Source organism: Prionailurus viverrinus, chromosome X (assembly GCF_022837055.1).
Source record: "Prionailurus viverrinus isolate Anna chromosome X, UM_Priviv_1.0, whole genome shotgun sequence".
Lineage (NCBI taxonomy): Eukaryota > Metazoa > Chordata > Mammalia > Carnivora > Felidae > Prionailurus > Prionailurus viverrinus.
Genome location: NC_062579.1, coordinates 28,578,991 through 28,604,165, shown reverse-complemented (window position 1 = coordinate 28,604,165; position 25,175 = coordinate 28,578,991). Strand labels below are relative to the sequence as shown.

The window sequence follows — 25,175 nt, the reverse complement described above, 5'->3', positions numbered from 1 at the left end:
GTTGCTGAATGATGTGGAACAACTTTTCATGTGTCTGTTTGCCATCTGGATGTCTTCTTTGGAGAAATGTCTGTTCACATCTACTGCGCATTTTTAAATTGGATTAGTTTCTACCTATTGAGTTGTAGAAGTTCTTTATATATCTTGGATACTAACCCTTTATTGGATATGTCATTATTGTTTTTGATACCATTGTAAATAGGACTGTTTTGTTAATTTCTCTTTCTGCTGCTTCATTATTAGCATATAGGAATGCAATAGATACCATACATAGATCTGAATCCTGCAAAATTAACATTTACAGAATTCATTCATCAGTTCTATTACTTTTCTGGTAGAGCCGTTCGTTAGGGTTTGCTACATAGAGTATCATGTCATCTGCAAATTGTGAGAGTTTTATTTCTTCTTTACCAAATTGGATGCCATTTCTTTCTTTTTTTATTTTTTGAAATTATTTATTAATGTTTATTTATTTTTGAGAGCGAGATGGAAAGAATATGAATGGAGAAGGGGTAGAGAGAAAGGGAAACACAGAATCCAAAGCAGGCTCTAGGGTCTAAGCTATCAGCACAGAGCCCGATGCAGGGCTCAAACTCACGAACTGTGAGATCATGAGCTGAGCTGAAGTTGGACCCTAACCCAATGACCCACCAAGGTATCCCTGGATGCCATTTATATCTTTATGTTGTCTAACTGCTGTGGCTAGGGGTCTAGTACTATGTTGAAGAAAAGTGGTGAGGGTAGATATCCCTGTCTCACTTCTGATCTTAGGGGGAAAGCTGTTTTTCACCATTGAGTGTGATATATTATTTCCATTTTAGAGAAGGTAAACTGATACAAGATAGTTCAGTAGCTTCCCCAAAGTCAGTCGGCTCAGTATAATATAGGCAGAATGTGTAGATGTGCATTCTGGTTCTAAGTCCATACTTTTTAAAAACTCAATTAAAACATTTAATTTTGGGGCGCCTGGGTGGCGCAGTCGGTTAAGCGTCCGACTTCAGCCAGGTCACGATCTCGCGGTCCGTGAGTTCGAGCCCCGCGTCGGGCTCTGGGCTGATGGCTCAGAGCCTGGAGCCTGTTTCCGATTCTGTGACTCCCTCTCCCTCTGCCCCTCCCCCGTTCATGCTCTGCCTCTCTCTGTCCCAAAAATAAATAAACGTTGAAAAAAAAAAATTTTAAAACATTTAATTTTTTGAACACTTTTATGTTTACAGTAAAATGAGTGGAAAGTACAGAGTTCCCATATATCCCCCCTTACATTGCCTACTATAAACATCTTGAATTATTGTGATATATTACTTAAATGTTGAGCCAGTAATGATATACTATTATTAAGTAAAGTCCATAGAGTGCATTCTGGCTAATTTTTTGTGTTATACATTCTATGGCTTTGGCAAATATGTAATTTCACGTACCTACCATTACAGTATCGTGTAGAATAGTTTCACTGCCCTAAAAATCCCGTGTACAATACTCATTCATCCCTTCCACCCAACGTATAAAGAACTGTCAACCACTGATCTTTTACCTCTTCTAGAATGTCATATAGTTAGAATCATACAATATGTAGCCTTCTTAGATTTACCTCTTTTACTTAGCAATATACATTTACGTTTCCCCCATATTCTTTGTGGTCTGATAGGTTACTGTTTTTATCACTGATAAATAACCCAATGTATAGATATACCACTCTTTAACCATTTATCTATTATATGACATTGTAGTTTTCCCCATAATTTGGCAACTATGAATAAAGCTGTTATTAACATTTACCAGCAGATATTTGGATGGGCATAAACTTTCAATTCATTTGGGGAAATACAAAGATGTATGATTGCCATATCATGTTATGAGTATGTTTACTTTTCTCATTTTTTCTTTTTTTGTATTTGTGTGTTTATTGACTTACTTATATATTTTAGGAGAGTGACAAAGAGAATACCTGAGTAGGGGAGAGGGGAAGAGGAGAGAGAGAGAGAAAGGATCCAAAGCAGGCTCCACACTCAGCATGGAATCTGATGTGGGGCTCAATCCCACAACCCTGGGATCACGACCTGAGCTGAAGTCAAGAGTCGGATACCAATCCAACTGAGCCACACAGGTGCCCCAATACCTCTTAATGGACAGAACAACTAGACAGAATACCAATAAAGACACATAGGATGTGACCATCACTTAGAACCACTAGACCTAACTGGCTCATATAGAACATCCACCCATCAACAATGGAGTATCCAACTTCTTAAATCAACTTTGGACACTGTCCAGAATGGATCACATGTGAGGCCACAAGGCATATCTTAATAACTGAAAAAGATTTAAATCATAGAAAGCATGTTGCCTCATCACAATGGCATGAAATTATAATCAGTAACATAAGGAAAAAAGGAATGTCACAAATTTGGACACTAAACAACATACTTTTAACCAATATTTCAAAAAAAACTTGGAAAAAAATAGAAGTCTGAAACTATATAGATGATTGACAATGAGAACACAGCATACGAAACTGGTGTGATGCAGTGAAAGCAACACTAAGAGGGCAACTCATAGCAGCAAAAGCATATGTTAAAAAGAACAACCTAAAATCAACAACCTAACTGCACACAATACAGAACTAGAAAAAGAAAAAGCAAATTCAACCCAAAACTAGCAGAAGAAAGGAAATGATAAAGATCAGAGTAGAGGTAAATAAAACAGAGAAGAGAAAAGCAAAAACCAGAAAGTTTCTCTCTTTGAAAAGGTCAACATCACTGGCAGAATTTTCAAGTGATTAAGAAAAAAGAAATGAAGACTCCCAATTAATAAATTCAGGAAAAAAGTGGGGACATTGCATTGTTTTCTCCAAAATGAAAAGCTTTATAAGAGACTACAATGAACCATCATATGCCCCCCAAATTGGGTAACTTAGATGATATGGACAATATCCGAGAAACACACAATCTACTAAAAATGCTCATGAATAAAAGAAAAACAGAATAGACATAAATCTAACAAGGACACTGAATTCCTAACAAAAACTCTTCCCACAAAGACAAGCCCAGGACGAGATGGCTTCATTGTTGAATTCTACCAAATACTTAAAGAAGAATCACTATCTTCTTTTTCTCAAAAACTTAAAAATTGATAGAGGAGGGAAAACATAGCCTCATTCTAGGAGGCTAGCACTGCCGTGATACAAAAGCAGACAAAGATAGGGCAAGAAAAGAAAATTAAAATCCAATATCCCTGATGAACACTGATACAAAACTTTTCAACTAAATAGTAGCAAATCGAATTCAGCAGCATACCAAAAAGATTCTATACCATAGTTAAATGGTTTTTATTTCAACAAAGAATGAAGGAATGAATGAATGGTGGTTCAACATACAAAAATCAGTGAGTGTACTGTAGCACATTGACAGAATGAAAAAAAAAACCACATGATAATCTTGATTGATGGATAAAAGTGTTTGACAAAATTCCACATCAAAACGTTCATGGCAAAAATAAATTAGGAATAGAACTTTCTCAAAATGATAATAGCCATATGTGAAAACAAACAGCTAATATTATACTCCCAGTGGTAAAAGACTGAAATTTTTTCCTTTAAGATTAGAAACAAGATAAGGATGTCTCTGGTTTAGGCTTCTACTCAACATAATACTGGAATTTCTAGTCAGAGCAAGTGTGCAAGGAAACGTAGCAAAGGTGTCCATATTGGAAAGGAAGAAGTAAAATTATCTGTTTGCAGATGACACAATCTCATATGGAGAAAACCTTAATGATCATGGACACAAAAAGGATAGACCTAATAATAAATGCGTTCACTAAATATGCAGGATACAAAGTCAACAAACAAAAGCAGTTAAATTTCTATACACTTGTATTGAAAAATTTTAAATGGACCTAAGTAAAACAATTCAGTCAGATAAAACCATGATTTGGATAAACTTACATAATGTTAAACAACGTGCGCAAGGAATAATAAGGAAACCTAATCAATATTTCAAGTACGATGAACTAGTCTCAAGATTTAAAAGCACACATTCTCCATTCTTTCTCATTTCAGCCTACTTGTATACTCAGCACATTTCTTCTTTCTCCAATACACCCATCCAAACGTTATTACACTTTTATTGTCCCTTAACAAAGAGAAATGGAACAATCATTTGTAAAACAATTCAAAAGCCCTACAGGAGTGTAACAAGACCATATGTTAGATACCAACAAGAGAAATTAAGTATTTATCTTAAAACTTAGAAATAAGTGAAGAGAACTATGGAATTATAGGTCTATTTAGTAGCTTATCTTTTAATTGAAAGAACACTTTGAAACAATGTTTCTTAGAATTATGCCACTAATTTATGCACAGTTATTTTCCCAATTAAAAATCTTTGTTCTTGGGAATATAATTTTAATTTTTTTCCTAAACAGTTACATTTTTAAATTGCATTTTTACTTTTGGTTATGAATTAGCTAAGGTAGAAGAGACAAGCAGTCAAATTCTTATAAACTTATTGCAAAGAGTAACATTAGACTCAGTAAGTATCAGCAATGAACCTTCAAACCAAATACCATCAATAATGATTATGAAAATATGTGTTTCAAAAGATGATAATATTTTTCCACACTAGGCATGTGTGATTCCTTTGCTCCCTATATTCCTCCGTTTGGGCCAAGGCCAACCAACCCAAAGGGAAGAAAGGTAAATAAAAGGTTGATTGTTGGTGGTTCAGTTTAAAAGCATGACAGGAAAACTAAAGGACTGCTTTGGAAAAACTATAGGTATACAAGACATAATAGTGTACAAAGCAACTCTCTAAGATACAGCATTATTGACTTAATGGAGGTTTTCAGTTTATCTGAAATGAGTGTTACCAAAAAAAATCTAATAGGGATCATAATTATAGCTATTATATTTTCAATAGATCAAGCTTTTATTCTGACAAATGGATTTTCTCCCCTCTGCTAAACACTCTACGGGTTTGATTTTTTCAAAATGTATTTTAAACAGTCAAACCAACATTTCCTAGTATATAGTTTGGTTTTCATTAGGAATTGTTTTTCCCTAATTTCATACTATCTTGTAAAACATCAATATCAGACTCAAGTTTAAAGCCTGAGCAATGCAATTTAGTACCAGTGGTTAGCCTTTTGAAAACAATGTGAAATCATTTATTGAATGCTTACTCTGTGTTAGGTATATGCTAAATGCCTCCCATTCATTACCTATTGAACTCCTTTAATAAACGTATAAATTAATTCCTCACTGGACTCATTTTCAAGTTCAGCAAGCTGGGCTGTAGAGAAGGTTGGGTAACTCATTCCAGGTCACATAGTAAGTGACAAAGGCATAAATAATACATAAATGTATTTACCAAACGTAGAATACAGAAAATGGCATATTAAGTCATGCCTAAATATCACCAAATACACCACAGAGTAAGTGGGCTTTTGCATGGAAAAATAGCAAAGTAACTCACATACTTACAAAACATTTATTTTTGGCCTAGAGTAATAGGTTTCAGATACTGCCCACTGATTATGTAAACTATTTCACCCCTTAGAAAACTTCCAAAAACAAGTTTCCATGACAACAGTTAAACCTGGCAAGGTCTTTGGCCTCTTTGCACTTGGTCTCCCTACACCCACCCTCTTCCTTCCATTGGCTTCATGCTTCACCACTCCCTATTGCTAATGAGGAATACTGTGTTTAAGGAAATTTTCTGTATGGCTGGGCTTGTATCAACTTGTGAATTTCTTGGAGGGACATGAATTCTGTCAAGAAGTGTTTTCATACATATCTGCTCTACGCACATTATACCACACATGATTGAATGAATTTTCATTGTTTTGTTTCTCTACTATACCATCCTATGAAATCTGAGTGGCAAGACTAAAGAGGAAAGCCTGAGGAAATCTCTGCTAATCCTTCCTTCTTCTATCTTTTTCTTACTTCATTTTAACCACCTTCCTAACTCATTTTCTTTTGTTGTATTTTCTCTCTGGGGGACCAAAAGGCAAGGTGGAAAAACAAAATTTGGTGGCTAATGAAGAACAGAGATAAAGAGTCCAGTGTTGTGGCCATATCTGCTTTTATTCTATGTACAATACAGCTCTTGTTTTCTACTCCATTTAAGCGCCTTATTTTTATGATAAAATGCATAGTAGCCTAGTGCCCAACTGTAGCCCTCTAGGCTCCATTTTCTTTTTCTGTGGTTTTATGCTGTTTGCTGTTTATATAACAAATTTTTGAAATGTGTAACATATACGACAAAAAGGATTAATAAAATCTACAGGATTCAGATTTCTGTTGTAAAGGATGGCTGATTACTTTTTTGCTTAGGAAGAACCTATGCTTTCATTACTGGGGCAAAACTTTAAAGCAGCAACAATCCAGACTGCCATTAAGGACACATGTTTCTTCCTGATTCATGCAAGAAAAAGGTGATAAATTTCATTTCATTATAACTGAAAACTTCTGTTACCAGTTCAGGATGTATACATATATCATATCGTCACAGTGAACATCTTAAATGTATACAATTTTTATTTTCAATTATCCGTCAATATAGGTAGGAAAAAAACTTCTGTAATTCGATAGACACCATTAAGAAAATTAAAACAAAATCACAAATTGGAAGAAAAAATTTTAAACCACATATCTGAAAAAAAAAACCCATGCATCCAGAATAAATTTGAAAAAGCCTAAAAATTGAGCAATAAGAAAAGAAACCACCCAACATACAGGAACTGATGGGCAAAAGATTTGAAAAAGCATATCGTTAGAAGACCTATAGATGTCAAAAAAGCACAAGAAAACATGCTCAACATTATTATTCATTACAGAAATGTAGAGTAAATCCACACTGCAACTGAACTACACACAGATGAAAATCGATCAAATTGCAATGGCCAATCCTATAAACTATGGTCAAGGGTATAGAGGAACTGGAACTTTTATGCAGTGCAAGTGAGAATGGAAAGAGAGACAATCTCGTTGAGATACTGTTGGCAGTTACTCCTTTAAACATTGTAAATTCAACTACCATATTATCCAGGCATTCCACATATAAGTGATTTACTCAAGATGAATGAAAGTATATGCCCACACACAGATTTATGTATAAATGTTCATATCAGCTTTACTGATAACTACCAAAAAAAGTGGAAAAACCCAAATGTCCATCAAAGGTAAGTACAGCAGCATATTGTGGCTTATCCATTCCATGGACTACGACTCAGTAATAAAAGGAATAAAGTATTGATACATGCACTCTGTGGATGGATCTTAAAATAATTATGTTGCATAAAAGAAAACAATCCCTTAAAAGGGTTAAACTGTGTGGTTTAGTTTATATACAACGCTATGAAATGTATATATAGTGACAGAAAACAGAGAAATGATTGCCTAGGGCAAGGGTAGCTTGTGGCGTGAGGGGAGAGGAGGGTAAAAGCATTAAAAAGAGACAAGAGGAAACTTTGTGGGGTGACCTATATTCATTATCTGATTTGTAACAACGGATTCATGGCTCTATGCATGTGTTAAGAATCAAACTATATACTTTAAATATGGATAGCTTATTGTATATCAATTAAACCACAATAAAACTGTTTAAAAAGCACGCTTTGGGGATGCCTAGGTAGGTCAGTTGGTTGAGTGTCCAAGTCTTTATTCCGCTCAGGCCATGACCCCAGATTGTGGGATTGATTCCTGCATCGGGCTCTGTGCTGAGCATGGAGCCTGTTTAAGATTCTGTCTCTCTGTCTGCCTCTCTCACCTGCTCATGCTCTCTCTCTCTCTCTCTGTAATATAAGTAAATACATAGCACACTTTGTATTTCAGATATTATACTTAACACTGCTCAGCAAGATAACAATAGGATTTGAGAAGGGTCACCCCTAAGTGAATGTACTGTGTAAGTGGGATGTGTAAGGGAAGTTCACAGCCAACTATGGGTATCTTTTCGCAGTAGGCAATATCATGAATGACATAATTAATGCAGGAAAATTAATGAAGCCATCATATTCAGGTATCCAGAACACTTGAATCTATCTATCTATCTATCTATCTATCTATCTATCTATCTTGTCACCTTTATCCATCTACATCTCTCTGTTCCATGTATTCATGTCTATTTCACTGATATCAAATGCAACTATTTCCTCATTTGTTTGAATTCACTGCTTCGTGGGGGTGGCTTCTTAAACTTCCATGTAAAGCCTTTATTTATTTTGTTAATTATACTTTAAATTTATTTCTAGAAGTAATTTCTACATAAAATAATGAATTTTCATATTAAAAAGCATCCTTAGGCCTCATCCGAGCAATAAAATGGGGGAGATTGCTTTTCACAAAAATGCAGAGGGTAAAAGGCAAATGTTCACAAGTATTTTTAAAATTTTTTGATGTTCCAAGTTAAGAAAAAAAGAATGAAATGCCCCCCCCCAAAAGAGTTTTAGTTTCAGAATTTCTGAATGATCTTCAAACCCTACTAACCTCCACTGGTTTTCCTTGATTCCTTACATATTAGAAAAGCATCTTTGAAGGGTGATTAGAATTTAAAAATTTTCATGAAAATGTATGAATAAATTATTTATATAATGCCCTATAACTGAGATTCTTTTTTTCTAGTATTTAAAATGTTTTATAATTTATTTATTTTTATTTTTTATGTTTATTTTTGAGAGAGAGAGAGAATATAAGTGGGGGAGGGGCAGAGAGAGGGAGACAAAGAATCCAAAACAGGCTCTAGGCCCTGAGCTGTCAGCACAGAGCCTGATGTGGGGCTCGAACTCACAAACTCTGAGATAGATCATGACCTGTGCCGCTGTCAGACGCTCAACTGACTGAGCCACCCAGATGCCCCTATTTATTTTTGCGAGAGAGAGACAGAGTATGAGTAGGGAAGGGGCAGAAAGAGGGGGAGACTCAGAATCTGAAGTACGTTCCAGGCTCTGAGCTGTCACCACAGAGCCTGTCGCAGGGTTTGAACTCACAAGCTGTGAGATTATGGCCTGAGCCGAAGTCGGAGGCTTAACCGACTGAGCCACCCAGGCACCCCATATAACTGAGATTCTCATGCAAAAATCTTACATGAGAAACACCAATGACTTAGGAAATCATATTTTCCGTCTATTGTAAACAAGTCCTCATAAAATACACAAATTCTTTTGACTGGTAAAGTAGGACACAGACACACACAGACACACACAGACACACAGACACACACACAGACACACACACACAGACACACACACACACACACACACACACACACACACATACTCACACATAGAATAAGAGAAAGATTTCTTTTTGGTAACAATGCTACATGTATCTTAGCAGTTCAAAATTCAAATATAAAGAACAACCTGAATTTATATGCAATAGAGCATCAACAGCCTACTTTGAACTCCCAGGAAAAACTATTTCTAATAAATAATCAAGAATTACAAGTGAGTGTTGGGCCAAATAAATGGAGGCCTCGTGACAAACACTGGAGATGCAAGAGTGTCTTCCTTTTGCTTAATAGAGTAGATGCAGTTATCGAATTTATGTTTTTCTCCAAGTTTATAAATTGTTGTTCTCATATTTTAACTGCACTTCTGTTGCACTACCAAGTAATTTCTAAAGTATATTAGAAACAATTTTATGTTTGAAATGTATTGCTTCTTACATTCAATAGTGACCAGATACCTGCTACTAGATGCCAGATGTTGGTCTAGAGGTCAAAGGACAAATTATCTAGCATAAAGACAGAAAACAGAGCATACATCACTCACTGATCTAGCACTATGAATGAATTTATCTGTAACCAATAACCCGAGTGGGGCTTGAGACTAGAATTTGATCTGGGGGACGGGAGCAGGAAGACACAGTTGAGTGCTCCCAAGCCCTGAAGGGTAATACCACACGGATGGCTAAAGCTGTCATGAAACATCAGACCACAGGCTGCATGGGGAAGTGGAGATGGTCAAAGCAAAGAGGAGAGGCCAAGAGAGCAGGAGAGGATCCAAGCAAACCCAACTCATTCTCTCCACAAAGCCTCAAGGATCTGCTTTTGCAAAACATTTCCTTCACCTGAGAAAGCAAGAAAATGCTTTATACAACCGACATTTGTTTTGAAGACCAGTGGAATCTGATTGTTCTTCAAACCTATACGACTATGTGGCAGGCCATATTGCTGATGGCAACAAGCCAGTAAAATCCAAATTCAGTTTCAGTCAAGTTTCTGTCACTTTCATTGAGACAGACTAAGAAGACTGGGGATAATAGGAGCTATAAATCCTCCTGTAAATCCCTATCATATTAGGAAATTTTAAAAATGGGAGTTAGTATATTAAATGTGCTAAACATTAACTGAGCACCTACTCAATGAGCACTTTTCATATATTCTCACTTAATGCCCATAACCACCCTGAAAGATTAAACACCATCAATATTTTACATGTATGAGAAGTGACATTCAGTGAGGTCAAGGTCACACAACCAGAGAATGATATAATCGGAGGCTGAAGTCATGTTTGACTTCTGAATGTATTCCTTTGCAACACAGTAAAATAAGAAATAGAAAAATAGGAATACAGTAGTAAGTAGGAACGAAATAGGAAACAGTAAAATAGCAAAAGATATGCAATTTTGCCACCGCAATGTGGTGGTTACATGAATATACTGCCTAAGCTTTAAATGAAAAATGACAATTTGAGTAACACTACTTTTGCTCAGCATCACACTCTGAAGACACATGTGACAAGCAGTGTTTCTTATCACATACAGTATTAGAAATCAGATTTTGAACTTAATTTGTATGTTAAAGATGGTAACTGGTAATATACATCTTTCTGGACAGAGTATAATTTCAGAGAGTAGCAGAATGCTAAATATAAAGATGACTTCTATCTTGTTCAAACATAGGCCTAACATAGGAACTTTATTGTGCACACATTAAACGTTTTGTTTTGACACTAAACAGAAGTTTATGGCAAAAATTTTGTAAAGTCTTTAGCAAAGCTGACTAAAAGCTTGTTTCCAATTGTTTGGACGAGGCTTTCTTGTGCCAGTGTCATAACAGATTTCATTCTAGTGTAAGAAATTCCGAACTGCAAATTTTCAGAAATGAATCTTAGCTGTAATTTGCAATTGTGTTGAACTGAATGAATACAATCACTTTTCAGAAAGTAAAAGAGCACTTGAAGCTCCTATTGAAAAAATACAAGGGAATTGTCCGCTACATCAAAATGGATCATTGCTACCTACTTTCTGGAGCTACCATATTATCAAGGGTCATGGATAATAAAAAAGAATTTCAGACTATACTATCATGCATGTTCAGGGTAGAGACTAAATTTACTAATATGAGTGGAAACCACTTTAAACGTGGATTCTCAATATTTAGTTTTGTAATGTGGACTAAACAACACACCTTGGTGAGTGCACTGAAATGTGCTCATAGAGTGTTCTATACCATCTAAACATTTGGCAGTGTGAGTAAATGCTATATGAAAATATTCTTTAATATTTAAAATATTTTTACTGAAGATATAATAGATATATAACATTGCATTAGCTTTAGGTATAAAAATATTCTTGTTGGGGCACCTGGGTGGCTCGCTTGGTTAAGCATCTGACTTCAGCTCAGGCCATGATCTCACGGTTCATGGTTTCAAGCCTCGCATCAGGCTCTGCCCTGACAGGGTGGAGCCTACTTGGGACTCTCTCTCTCTCCCTCTCTCTGTGCTCCTCCCCCACTTGTGCTTTCTCTCTCTCTCAAAATAAATAAACTTTCAAAAATATTCTTGCTGTTTAGAGGTTATTTTAGGCCAACATGCCATGATTAATACATTAAATTATTTCAGCTTAATTTTTGCTCATACAATTAAATGACTTATAATTCATTAAATGATCCTTGTTATTGCCTTTCTCTTTTGTAGGTCTGTCAATTCTGTGGACAAAGGTAAGATACTCAACTACTCAAGTTCATCCCACCCCTTCTTTTAGTCACAAGTAAATGTCATTAACGATTGTTAAGAATTTATAAAGACTTTTTCCTTGGAGATGAAAAAGTAAGAGTTCATAAGGGTTAATTATCAAGTCTTAGACCCAGATTAATAAAATAATTATACTAATTAACAATTAGATAAAAGTTGTTTTAAAAAATTTAGAGATTGTCTTTTCTACAGTACGTTGGAAGAGATGTTCAGAGAATCCTCTCTCAACTGAAAATTTTAAGTTAAATGCACACACAAGCTAGGAACAGGGATCCCATGTTTTGGGTCATCACTGGAAATGACATTTGTTGTGGAATATGGGCTAGTCTGTGGTGGCCTGGAGTCTTGGATCTTGGGGTCATAATTGAGAATCAGGGAACAAAACCCTGAGCTAAAAAGGCCACATTTACATGGCTGGGGTCCAGGTTTCACATTATATTTTTGGACTTCCAGGTCCCAAATTAATTATTTAGCTTCTTAGCCCTTCATCTCTCATCAGAGAAAGGGAATCAAGAGGTATCCCTACAAGTTGAAAATCCCAACAAGTTGAAGACTTCCAGGTCCCAAATTAATTATTTAGCTTCTTAGCCCTTCATCTCTCATCAGAGAAAGGGAATCAAGAGGTATCCCTACAAGTTGAAAACGTCTCTTGCTTGTTATTAAAATTTGCTTTTTAAAGTTATATTATAATGCTGATATTCACAAGCTGGAGGGCAGTGAGCTGATCCATGTGGCAGCCTCATAAGAACCTAAGAACAGTTATTCCAGAGACACATGTGCTCTATGTAGATTATTAAAGAACTGGAGAAAATTATTAGAAAAAGTGATATGTAGGTTATATAAACTTATACAAACTTAATTTTTACACGTTCAAGTTCATTTTCTTAGTGCAATGTTAGGACTTGCTCTATATTGCCAACATGTATGATTATAGCTATCTCTAAATCATATTCATGAAACACACTGTTATTGCAATCAAAATAAATTTAAGGATTATTGTTACTAAAGTATATGCTAACCACTAAAGCCCAGTCATTTGCTTTTAAGCTTAATCATTTTCATCTAAATATTAGTCTTGTATAAAAGCTCAAACTTCTATCTGAGACAAATGGAAATTTAGCTGTGTATTTCCATACTATGAACATGCAACAGGTTATTACTACATCTCTATATTTTGTTACATACTAATCCTGTAATAATGGACAGTAATATATGCTTTTTGCATTCTAGGTCACTATCTAGTTATGAAGAAGAGAATTAAGCCATCATGTTTTAATGCATTCAGTCATTAACACAGGATTTCTACCATGCCTTCATACATAGTATTTTTTGTTTGCTTGGTTTCGTCTGTCTCTATTTTCCTTTAAGATCACGTGTTTTCTTTTTTTTTTTCCTCTTTAAGTTTATTTCTTTATTTTGAGACAGAGAAAGAGAGTGCAAGAGAAGGAAAGGGGCAGACAGAGGGAGAGAGAGAGAATCCCAAGCAGGCTCCATCCTGTGAGCTTGGAGCCCAACATGGGGCTCAAACCCATAAACTGTGAGATCATGACCTGAGCCAAAATCAAGAGTCAGACAGTTTACTGACTGAGCCACCCAGGCACTCCTAAGGTCATGTGTTTTCATATCTAGGTTGACTGACTGAATATTTTTCCATTTTTCTGAAATTTGTTGACATAAAAAGATAATTTTCAAATAAACAAAACTGGGGTTTCCTTCTCTAATAAATCGATCCTACTGATCACTTCTTTTTAATTTTTAAATTTAATTTTTAATGATTTTTTAAAATTTTTTGTCAGTTTTTCATATTAAGTTTTAATTTTAATTTCAGTACAGTTAACATACACTGTTATATTAGTTTCAGGTGTACAATATAGTGATTCAACAATTCTATAGATTACTCAGTGCTCATCAAGATAAATGTACTCTTTTTTTTTTTTCAATGTTTATTTATTTTTGGGACATAGAGAGACAGAGCATGAACGGGGGAGGGGCAGAGAGAGAGGGAGACACAGAATCAGAAACAGGCTCCAGGCTCTGAGCCATCAGCCCAGAGCCTGACGCGGGGCTCGAACTCGCGGACCGCGAGATCGTGACCTGGCTGAAGTCGGACGCTTAACCGACTGCGCCACCGAGGCGCCCCAAGATAAATGTACTCTTAATTCCCTTCACGTATTTCACCTATTTCCCCACCCACCTCCTTTCTGATAACTATCGGTTTATTCTCTGTAGTTAAGAGTCTGTTTCTTGGGGCACCCAGGTAGCTCAGTCAGTTAAGCATCTGACTTTGGTTTAGGTCATGATCTTGCGGTTTGTGAGTTCAAGCCCTGCTGACAGCACAGAGCCTGATTTGAATTCTCTGTACCCTTCTCTCTCTGTCCCTCCCCTGCTCATGCTCTCTCTCTGAAAAATAAATAAAAAAAATTTTTAAAAAGAAACCGTTTCTCGGTTTGCTTTCTTTCCCCCTTTGCGTGGTTCCTTTTTTAAAGTTTATTTATTTTTGAGAGAGAGAGAGAAAGAGAGAGAGAGAGAATGAACAGGGAAGAGGCAGAGAAGAGGGAAAGAGAGAGAATCTCCAGCAGGCTCTGCACTGTCAGCTTGGAGTCTGATGCAGGGCTCCAACTCATGAACCATGAGATCATGACGTGAACTGAATCCAAGATTCAGACACTCAACCGACTGAGCCACCCAGGTACACTTCATTTGTTTTGTTTCTTAAATTCCACATACTTAAATCATATGGTATCTTTCTCTGACTTATTTCACTTAGCATTATACTTTCTACCTCCATCTATATCATTGTAAATGGTTAGATTTCATTCTTTCTTTATACCACTTCTTTATCCATTCAACTGTTGATGGACACTTAAGCTGCTTTCCATAATTGCCTATTGTCAACAATGCTGCTATAAACATAAGAGCGCATGTGTCCCTTTGAATTAATGTTTTTCTATTTTGTGGGTAAAAACCCAGTAGTGCCAGTACTGGATCATAGGGTAGATCTATTTTTAACTTTTTGAGGAACCTCCTTTCTGTTTTCCACAGTGGCTGCACCAGTTTGCATTCCCACCGACAGCACACAAGTATTCCTTTTCTCCACATCCTCTCCAAACTTGTTGTTCCTTGTGTTTTTGATTTTAGCCATTCTGACAGGTGTGAGGTGATATCTCACTGTAGTTTTGCTTTGCATTTCCCTGATAATGAATGAGGGTGAGCATCTTTTCATGTGTCTGTTGGCCATCTGGGTGTCTTCTTTGGAGAAATGGCTGTTCATGTCTTCTGCCTAGTTTTAATTGGATTATTTACTTTTTGGGTGTTGGCTATTATAAGTTCTTTATATATTTTGGATATTCATCCTTTTTAAAAATATTTTTAATGTTTATTTATTTTTGAGAGAGAGAGTATGCGCACATGAGTGAGGGAAGGGCAGAGACAGAGTGAGAGAGAGACAGTGACAGAGACAGAGAATCCCAAACTGGCTCCACAAAGTTAGCATAGAGCCCAATGCAGTGCTGGATGCAGGGAAAACCAGTTTTCCCCCAAAATTTACCAGAAGATTTCATTAGTTTTAATTATACTTCTGAATAGTAAGAATCAATGTTCTTAGTGACCTGTTAAATTGTGGTTCTATATTCATAACTTCCAAAAAATAAAACCTTATAATTGAAAATAACTGAGATTTTATCAAATTAATTTAATATCTCAGTAATAACAATAAACATTCTATAACATTTCTGTTTTTTTTTCTCTTAAGTTTATTCATTTATTTTGAGAGAGAGAGAGAGTGAGCGAGAAGGCCAGGGAGGGGCAGGGAGAGAGAGAGAATCCTAAGCAGGCTCTGCACTGTTAGCTCTCAGCCCAATGTGGGGCTCGAACTCAAGAAACCATGAGATCATGACCTGAGCTGAAACCAAGGGTCGGACGCTTAACTGATTGAGCCACACAGGTGCCCCTAAGAAACTATTTTTAAAAGGAAGTATAGTTGACATATCTCACAGTTAATTATATCACCTTCCTTAGTGTTGCTTACTCTCAGAAGCACATTCGACTCTCCTTTCTCCCTCATCTCTCCATATCCAATGTTCATCACATGCAGCTGTGGTGGACACTGTATTGCATCAACCACATTCCTTGACAGGAATGAAGGACGAACTTCTGTAGCTACAGGGAATGAAACTGGAGTATGAAAATCAGGCCAGTCCTCTTTGGGCATTGCCTTGACTTGAAAAAAAAAAATGCCTCATCCAAGGTCAAATCTCCTTCCACATGTAGTCTACTTTTAATGACCAATCAACACAGCAGCATAAAGGCCCCAGTCTCCTTCCCCTAACTTGGGACGACTCCAAAGGGCCATCCTAGCTTAAAAGGCCCCAAGTGAGTTGACTAAAAGCCTTCACTGGGCCTGTCAAGAAGCCCAACCTCTTTCTTCCCCTGGTCAATATACCTTCTTACCTTTCCTTTCCCAAGGGTTGATCATAATATATACCCTAAGAAATGTCCTGCCAATCTCTCATCTCAGAGTTTGAATCTCTGGAAGCCAAAGATGTTATAGCATCATTTCCCATTTTTATTTCTCTGAAAAGTGCCCCTCTGTTTTTTTAATCCACTATCATTGGTCTAGGCAGTCAGCCCTTAACTTTCACTTAAAATGATAAATCTGCACTTTTTGTTCCATTGCCAGAGAGGCATTCAAATTCAATTCTCCACATCACACACTTGAAAACATGACTGTAGCTCACTGTAGGCTACTGTGAAAATTCCAAATCCATCCGTTTTTCAAAATTTCTACCTACCAATCAATAAGACATGATCCCCACTTTAGTGGTATACTCTCAGTGCCCAACAAAAATCTCCTCTGCAGACAGTTCTCATATACAGCACTGGTTTCCTATGACTTTTCCAGTGGGGATTGAGTCACTGCCATGGGAATTTGCCCTAAGAGCAAACTTTAGCCAATGATGGATTAGAGTAAAGGGATGATTACCACAATTTGCTTGCCCTTTGGTGTGACAATTCTCTCCCAAGTTTCCCAGGGAGCTTCCCCAGGTCTCAGCAGTAGTCTCTTATCTAGCTTACTTTTATTGACTTTGTCCCTTCAGCATCTTACCTTCCCATTCTTTCAGAGTGCTGCCTGTAATCAACTCTCATCTAAACTACTTGCCATTAAACTCTTTTCTCAAGAAGCACAAATACTGAGAACTAATCAACTAGAATATCACTAAAGGCTCCTAAAGGATCTCTCAGACCTAACTGCCCTCTCTTGCCCCTCCCATCTGTTTTATATTTTACCTCTAGATTTTTCTTTTTAACACTCTGTTGACTCATGCCCTTCAGAAATCCTCAACGGCTCCCACTGCAATAAGAAATAAAACAAAACTCTGCCCATCAAAGTCTGCCTGTATTTCTAACTGTAGTCAGCCTGCATTTCCTACCATAAACACACACTGCAGACACACCCTTCTACTCATTATTGACATGAAGTACCTTCTCTATGTTTTCAATAAGGTTGTTTCCTCTGCTGTAATGCCCTACCCACCGTATTGGCTAATAAGTCCCAGTTTATCCTTTGAGATCCAAATCAAACCCATTATCCCCTAAAAAGATCTCTCACACCCCCACTGTTAGGGTTGATATTTCCTGCTACCATGCTCCCCAATGCCATGTTTAAACTTTTGGTATATCAGAGTGTACCTTGTACTGAGATGATTTATAGATACATATTTCCACCACCAGATACGAATTCCTAGGAGGCAGGAGCCACGATACTAATCTATGTATCCATGTCTAATACTCGAAATAATTAACAAACCTATATTCTAATCTGACCAATCAGAAAAGACATGGGATCAAAGTCCTGGGGCACCCTGATGAGTCATGTGTTAACCCTTTAATTGCCATTGGCTTGTTGGGAAGTCCTGGGGAGCCTGAGGGAGGAGTTCTGGCGGCTCTAGTAGCAAGGGTTTTACTACAGTGGAGCTCAAACAATTGAGTATTTGTCAACATATGAGGAAAAGCATCTGTTATAATATTTTAACAAACAGTGCATAATTGGTTGAATGTCTGCTTTGTTCATAACTACCAGAGTTATCAAGGCTTCCCAAATTATAGGCCTTTTGTAAATAATTGTTATATAATTAAGACCAGAACTGAAAATGAGCACAGGGTTTTGTTTTTTTTAAATTTTTTTTTAACATTTATTTATTTTTGAGACAGAGAGAAACAGAGCATGAATGGGGGAGGGTCAGAGAGAGAGGGAGACACAGAATCTGAAACAGGCTCCAGGTTCTGAGCTGTCAGCACAGAGCCTGACACGGGGCTTGAACTCACAAACCGCGAGATCATGACCTGAGCCAAAGTTGGACGCCTAACCGACTGAGCCACCCAGGTGCCCCTGTTTTTTTTTTTTTTTTAAAACCACTGATACATACATGCACATGGATACATTTCTTTAATCAGCACAAATAGGAATATTTTCATATATGTATGAAAATTTTATAGTCTAGTTTTTTGTTTTTTTGTTTTTTTTTTTTTTATATTGCATCAGATTAACAGTTGTTCAGAAGCAATTTCCACTGTTTCAAATGCCGGAGAACTTTTCTAACAATAATATCAACAAAAATGGGCTAGCCCTTCTTTACAGGCTTTGCTTCTTCCAATCATAATGTCAACATTGATTCAACCCTAAGGGACTGCCCTGCAAAGAGCAATCATGATAGTGTCTTGCAAATATTTTTCAAAATTATGAAGCTGGCAAAATATCTTGTGTAGCCAGCAACATTTACTAATTCATCCTCACTGAACGATGTACCCTGAGTTGCCTTTAACTTCCCCAAATTCCTTCAAACCAGCATGTTAAATGAGTCCTGATCTGTTCAGTTAAAATATGTATGGAAATTTTATGGTCTCAGAAAGGCTGCCAAGATGAACAAAAAATGACTATCCAAAGAAAAGACATATTAAATATGATTACTTAGTGATTTGGAGCTCCATTTCCATAACTTTAAGAGTCTGATTCATAGAAGAGGGGCTTTGTTCTGTTTAAGGGAGTGATAAACATTTCTAATACAACAATGCTGAGTGTGAGGTTCCTCATATGTACTTTCTCATACACTGCAGAACTCTGCCTTTTGTAGAACAGGAAATGAGATTTAATATGTTTATCAAAACTAATAATGGCAAATCTGAATGATTCACTGCCCTTTACAAAGACTAGTTAACTTTCTAAAACTAAGTGAAATCCACCAGTAAGAGAGCTGTCATTTGATGACCAAAATAAGAACGGAAATTTAGATTTCTTAAAATCGAATCAAATCTTGTGAATTACATAAAAAAATGACAAAATATGATACTTTATTGTAAAGCTAGGAAGAGATTCACAATAGCCTAAAATCTATCATACAGAGAATTATTAATTGGCTTTGTAAAGCCAAATGTGTGAAAAGTGATGGGAAGATTTCAGAAGATGATAATAACTATGACTGTGGTAACATGGGAGGTAAAGACAACTAGAAGCAGACAGGGGGTGGGGGGCAGGTGTGTGCATGCTGACTCTTGCTTTACAGCACATCCTATGACAGTGGTATTGACTGGATCAGTATGTTTGCCATTCTGAAGTTTCCCTTCTCCTTATTAATAGCATCAGCATACTAGGTGTAGACCCTTTCCTAAAACATTCTTTGCTGAGGGGAGCAGGGATGAGACACTAGTTCTTCCAAGGAGCACAGGTTTGCTACTAGGTGTATACTTACTATACTTCTAAAGTATATCCATTTACCTACGCTATAATGATTTCCTTGGCAGGATTCAACAGCTGTGGGACATTTAAATCCCTCCCAAATAGAACAACTTATTCCCTTAATGAATTGCAGTCCTGGGGCACCTGGGTGGCTCAGTCAGTTAAGCATGTGACTTCGGCTGAGATCATGATTTTGCGGTTCATGAGTTTGAACCCTGCATCAGGACTCTGTGCTGATAGTGTGGAGCCTGGAGCCTGCTTCATATTCTGTGTTTCCCTCTTTCTCTCAGCCCCTTCCCTTCCCTCTCTTTCTCTCTCTCTCTCAAAAATAAATAAACATAAAAAAATGAATTACAGTCTTTCAGGTCTTCCCTATTACTCTTCTACCCTTCTTTTTTTTTTTTTTTACTCTATGCTTCTCACGCACCCTCCTCCCTTCAAAAGCTTATAGGAATACCCTTCACCACCATTCCCATGCAACCAATTCTGTTCAGGGATCATTGGGATAATGTGCATAAATGAATGCTTTATTAGAGACAAAGGGAGAAAACTTCACACACCAAAGACTTTAACCTATTTTTTCATATATCAATTAAGTGCCTATGCTTGTTTTTATAAGACCTATTCCTATAAACAGACATTCTCGTAAGATGTTGACTGGTTCATAAAGTAGTAGACATATTTAAAAGTATTTATCACATTTAATTAATTAATTAATTAATTAATTCTTAATGTTTATTTCTTTTTGACAGAGAGAGATACAGCTTGTGCGGGGGAGGGGCAGAGAGAGAGGGAGACACAGAATCCAAAGCAGGCTCCAGGCTCTGAGCTGTCAGCATAGAGCCAGATGCGGGGCTTGAACTCACAGACTGGGACATTGCGAACTCCCAGACTGAACCCACAGACTGAGACCTGAGCCGAAGTCCAACGCTCAACCGACTGAACCACCTAGGCGCCCCATATTTATTTATTTTTAAATGTTTATTTATTTATTTTGAGGGAGACAGGGTGAGAGTACATGCGAGTGGGGAAGGGGAAGAGAGAGGGAGGGAGGGAGAAAATCCCAAGCAGGCTCCATGCTCAGCATGGAGTTGGATGTGGGGCTGGATCTCATGACTGTGAGATCATGACCTGAGCTGAAATCAAGAGTTGGATGCTCAACCAACTAAGCCACCCAGGTGCCCTTTATCACAATTTTAAAATTAAATACCCTTAACTAAATATATCTACTTCTAGAAATTTGTCCAATAAATAAATTCAAATAAATGGCCAAGAGAGTATAGCACTAGATGTAAAATGCATGTCCCAAAGCTCTGATTATTCAGAAAGCTAACGACTGAAATGGAAAACTAAACTTCCATCTGGGTCACTTATTAGAAACGGGAAATGTAAAGTATATTTTTTCATTGTTCTCATCATATATCTGTCCTAATCTAGTGGTTAATAATGTTTTACTAATGGTTTTGTTACCTTTGAATATACCACGTTTCCAAGGCAAAACGTGTAGAATATATGGAATTGTGCTATCAGAGTCTATGGTGATGACTGCATTTCCCCACACCATTGGAAGATCTGAAGAAACCTAGAAAAGAGAGTTCAAAGAATTACATAAAGTCAATATTTACATGAAATTCGTAGAACTAAAGCATAGAAAAAACTGAAAATGTAAATACTTCCATTAAAACTGTTCACCTTTATTAAGTATTTTATTTTTAAGTTTATTTATTTATTTTGAGACAGAGAGAGAGAGAAGGAGTGAGCTAGGGCAGAGAGAGAGGGAGGCAGAGAATCTGAAGCAGGCTCCACACTGTTAGTGGGGAGCCCAATGAGGAGCTCTGAGCCAAAATCAAGAGTCAGACACTTAATAGACTGAGACACCCAGGTGCTCGAAAACTGTTCACCTTTAAATAAAAAGCAAACCAGAAAAATACTACATAAAGTAAAAGAAAAAATCTAAGGAGAGGCCTATGAAAAAGGAGAACAAAGAAAATGATTCTTAGAAAAAAAAAAGACAATGCTTATTTTCTGTTGCAACTGATGTTACCACTGATGTTTAGACAACCTGAATATCTTTTATAGGACATGCATAATTTTCTTATGCATTTTGATGGACAAAAGATGAACCATTTCAATGAATTTTACATCAATATTAATACAGCAAACAAAGACTATTTAAACAGCATTCTGACCATAACTCTGTTTAATCTAACTTTCAGATCACTGAGTGGTACATCTCACTACCCCCCATTGCCTAGGCAAACACTAATCTACTTTGTGTCTATAGATTTGCCTGTTCTGAACAATTCATAGAAAGGAAATAATATGTCGTCTTTTGTGATAAGCTTTTTTCACTTAGCATGTTTTCAAGGTTCATCTATACTGTGGTAGGTATCAGTATATCATTTCCATTCACTGACAAATGATACTAAATTGTGTGATATGCCACATTTTGTGTACCTATGCATAAGTTGATGGAAATTTAGGCTGCCTCCACTTTTGTCTATTATGAACAATGCTGTGATGAAAACATGTACAAGCTGTTAACTGGACGCTGATGTTTTCATTTGTAATGGACATACATCTAACTAGGAGTGGAACTGCTGGAGCGTATGGTAACTCAGTGTTTAATCTTTGGAATTACGGCTTTCCAAAACTTTGCTTTTTTCTTTTTTTTTATTTTTTATTTTTTATTTATTTATTTATTTATTTATTTATTTATTTATTTATTTATTTATATATTTTTTCAATATATGAAATTTATTGCCAAATTGGTTTCCATACAACACCTAGTGCTCATCCCAAAAGGTGCCCTCCTCAATACCCATCACCTACCCCCCTTCCCTCCCACCCCCCATCAACCCTCAGTTTGTTCGCAGTTTTTAACAGTCTCTTATGCTTTGGCTCTCTCCCACTCTAACCTCTTTTTTGTTTTTTTTTCCTTCCCCTCCCCCATGGGTTTCTGTTAAGTTTCTCAGGATCCACATAAAAGTGAAAACATATGGTATCTGTCTTTCTCTGTATGGCTTATTTCACTTAGCATCACACTCTCCAGTTCCATCCACGTTGCTACAAAGGGCCATATTTCGTTCTTTCTCATTGCCACGTAGTACTCCATCGTGTATATAAACCACAATTTCTTTATCCATTCATCAGTTGATGGACATTAAGGCTCTTTCCACAATTTGGCTATTGTTGAGAGTGTTGCTATAAACATTGGGGTACAAGTGCCCCTTTGCATCAGTACTCCTGTATCCCTTGGGTAAATTCCTAGCAGTGCTATTGCTGGGTCATAGGGTAGGTCTATTTTTAATTTTCTGAGGACCTCCACACTGTTTTCCAGAGTGGCTGCACCAGTTTGCATTCCCACCAACAGTGCAAGAGGGTTCCCGTTTCTCCACATCCTCTCCAGCATCTATAGTCTCCTGATTTGTTCATTTTTTCCAAAACTTTTCTAAAATGACTGCACCCTTTTCTTTTTCACCAACAAGGCATCATGGCTCCTACTGTTCTACATCTCGCAAAGTTTTTACTATCTGCCATCCTGATTATAGCCGTCCTCGTAAGTGTGAAGTGGTATCTGATTGTGATTTTGATTTGCATGTCTCTAATGGCTACTATACTGAGCATCTTTTCACGTGCTTCATTGCTCACTGGGAACTCTCTATTTAAACTCCTTGCACATTTTAAAAGAAATGTTACTTCTCATTTTGTTGTAGAGTCCAATATACGGCATATGGACATTTTCTCTCATTCTGTGGGTTGTTTTTTCACTTCTTTCAAGGTATCCTTTGACGCACATTTTAACTTGGAAGTTCAGTTTGTTTATTTATATTTATTGCTTTGTCACATCTGCTTTTAGTGTCATATCTAAAAAATAATTGCCTAACCCAAATTCCTGATAACTTACTCTTATGTTTTATTCTGTTTTTCTAGTTTTAGTTATTAAATTTGGGTCTACAATCCATTTGGAGTTTACTTCTGCATATGATATGAGTTAGGGGTCCAAGTTCACCCTTTTGTGTTTGACAATATAGTTGTCTCAGTACCATTTTTTTAAAAAGGCTATTCTGTCTCAATGATTCTCTTGGCATCTTTGTTAAAGACTGATTGACCATTATTATAAGGGTTTATTTCTAGACCTTCTATTGCATTCCATTCATCTATATGTCTACCTTATGCCAGTAGCAAATTTTCTTTAATATCATAGTTTTGTAGTTAGGAGTTTGCAATAAGTTTTAAAATCAGGAAGTATGAATTGTCCACTTTTCTTTTTATTTCACAAGATTGACTTGGCTGTTCTGTGTCCCTTGCATTTCTATATAAGCTTTACGATTATCTTGTCAAATTCTGCAAAAAAAAAAGTCAGTTGCGATTCTGATAGATATTGTGTTGAATCTATGTATCAATTTGGATATCAAAGCCATCATAACAATATTAAGCCTCCTGATCCATGAGCATGGAATGTCTATGTATTTTGAATTTAATTTCCTTCAATGATATTTTGCAGTTTTCAATGGACAAGTCTTGCTCTTCTTTTGTTAAACTTGTTCCTAAGCATTTATTTATTTATTTATTTATTTATTTATTTATTTATTTATTTTGATGCAAATAATCATTTGCAATTGCATCAAAAAAAATAAAATGCTTAGGAACAAGTTTGACAAAAATCAATCATTTGATTATTAATTTCATTTTGAATTGTTCATTGCTACAAATGATTGATTTTTGCATACTGACCTTGTATCCTACAAATATTCTGAATTCATTTATTAGTTTTGATAATATATTTCATGGATTCCTTAGAATTTTCTATTTATAAGATCATGAAATCTATAGAGATTGTCTGATTTCTTCCTTTACAATGTAAATGCCTTTTGTCTCTTGTTCCTAAACTAACTACACTGGCTAATATCTTCAGTATAATGTTAAACAGAAATGGCAAGAGTAGAAATTCTTGACTTGTTCTTGACCACAGGGGAAAATCATTCATTGTTTTACTATTAAGTATGATGCTAGTTGTGGGATTTTCATGGATGCCCTTTAGTATGTCTCAAGTACCCACGGAATATTCTCCAGGATAGAGCATGCCTTGGGATATAAAAGGAGCCTCAATAAATTTAGAAGGGCTGGAATTATATCTAGTACGTTTTCTTTTGAGAACAATTGAATTAAATTTGAAATAAAAAATGGAAAGAAATTTGGGAAACCCTTAAATAGGGGTGCTTGGGTGGCTCAGTTGGGTGAGCAGCTGACTCTTGACTCATGACCATCCTGGTCATGATCCCAGGATTGTGGGGTCGAGCCCCTGTCAGGCTCTGTGCTGAGTGTGGAGCCTGCTTAGGATTCTCTCTCTCTCCCTCTGCTCATGCTCTCTTCTTCTCTCAAAAATAATAATAATAAAATAAAATAAAAATAATTTTTAAAAAAGAGTCCTAAATAACCACTGTGCCAAAAAAGAAATCCCAATGAA

The 25,175-nt window shown here is 36.5% G+C and overlaps 1 protein-coding gene across 1 annotated transcript in view; it reads right to left on the bottom strand.

The window, feature by feature from the left end:
- The window catches only part of CFAP47 (cilia and flagella associated protein 47), a 566,656-nt gene that overhangs the window by 192,500 nt on the left and 348,981 nt on the right, over positions 1–25,175 (bottom strand). The window contains exon 50 of the mRNA XM_047844880.1: positions 21,176–21,287. Within this exon, the coding sequence (XP_047700836.1) occupies positions 21,176–21,287 (112 nt within the window). The remainder of the gene's footprint in view (positions 1–21,175; positions 21,288–25,175) is intronic.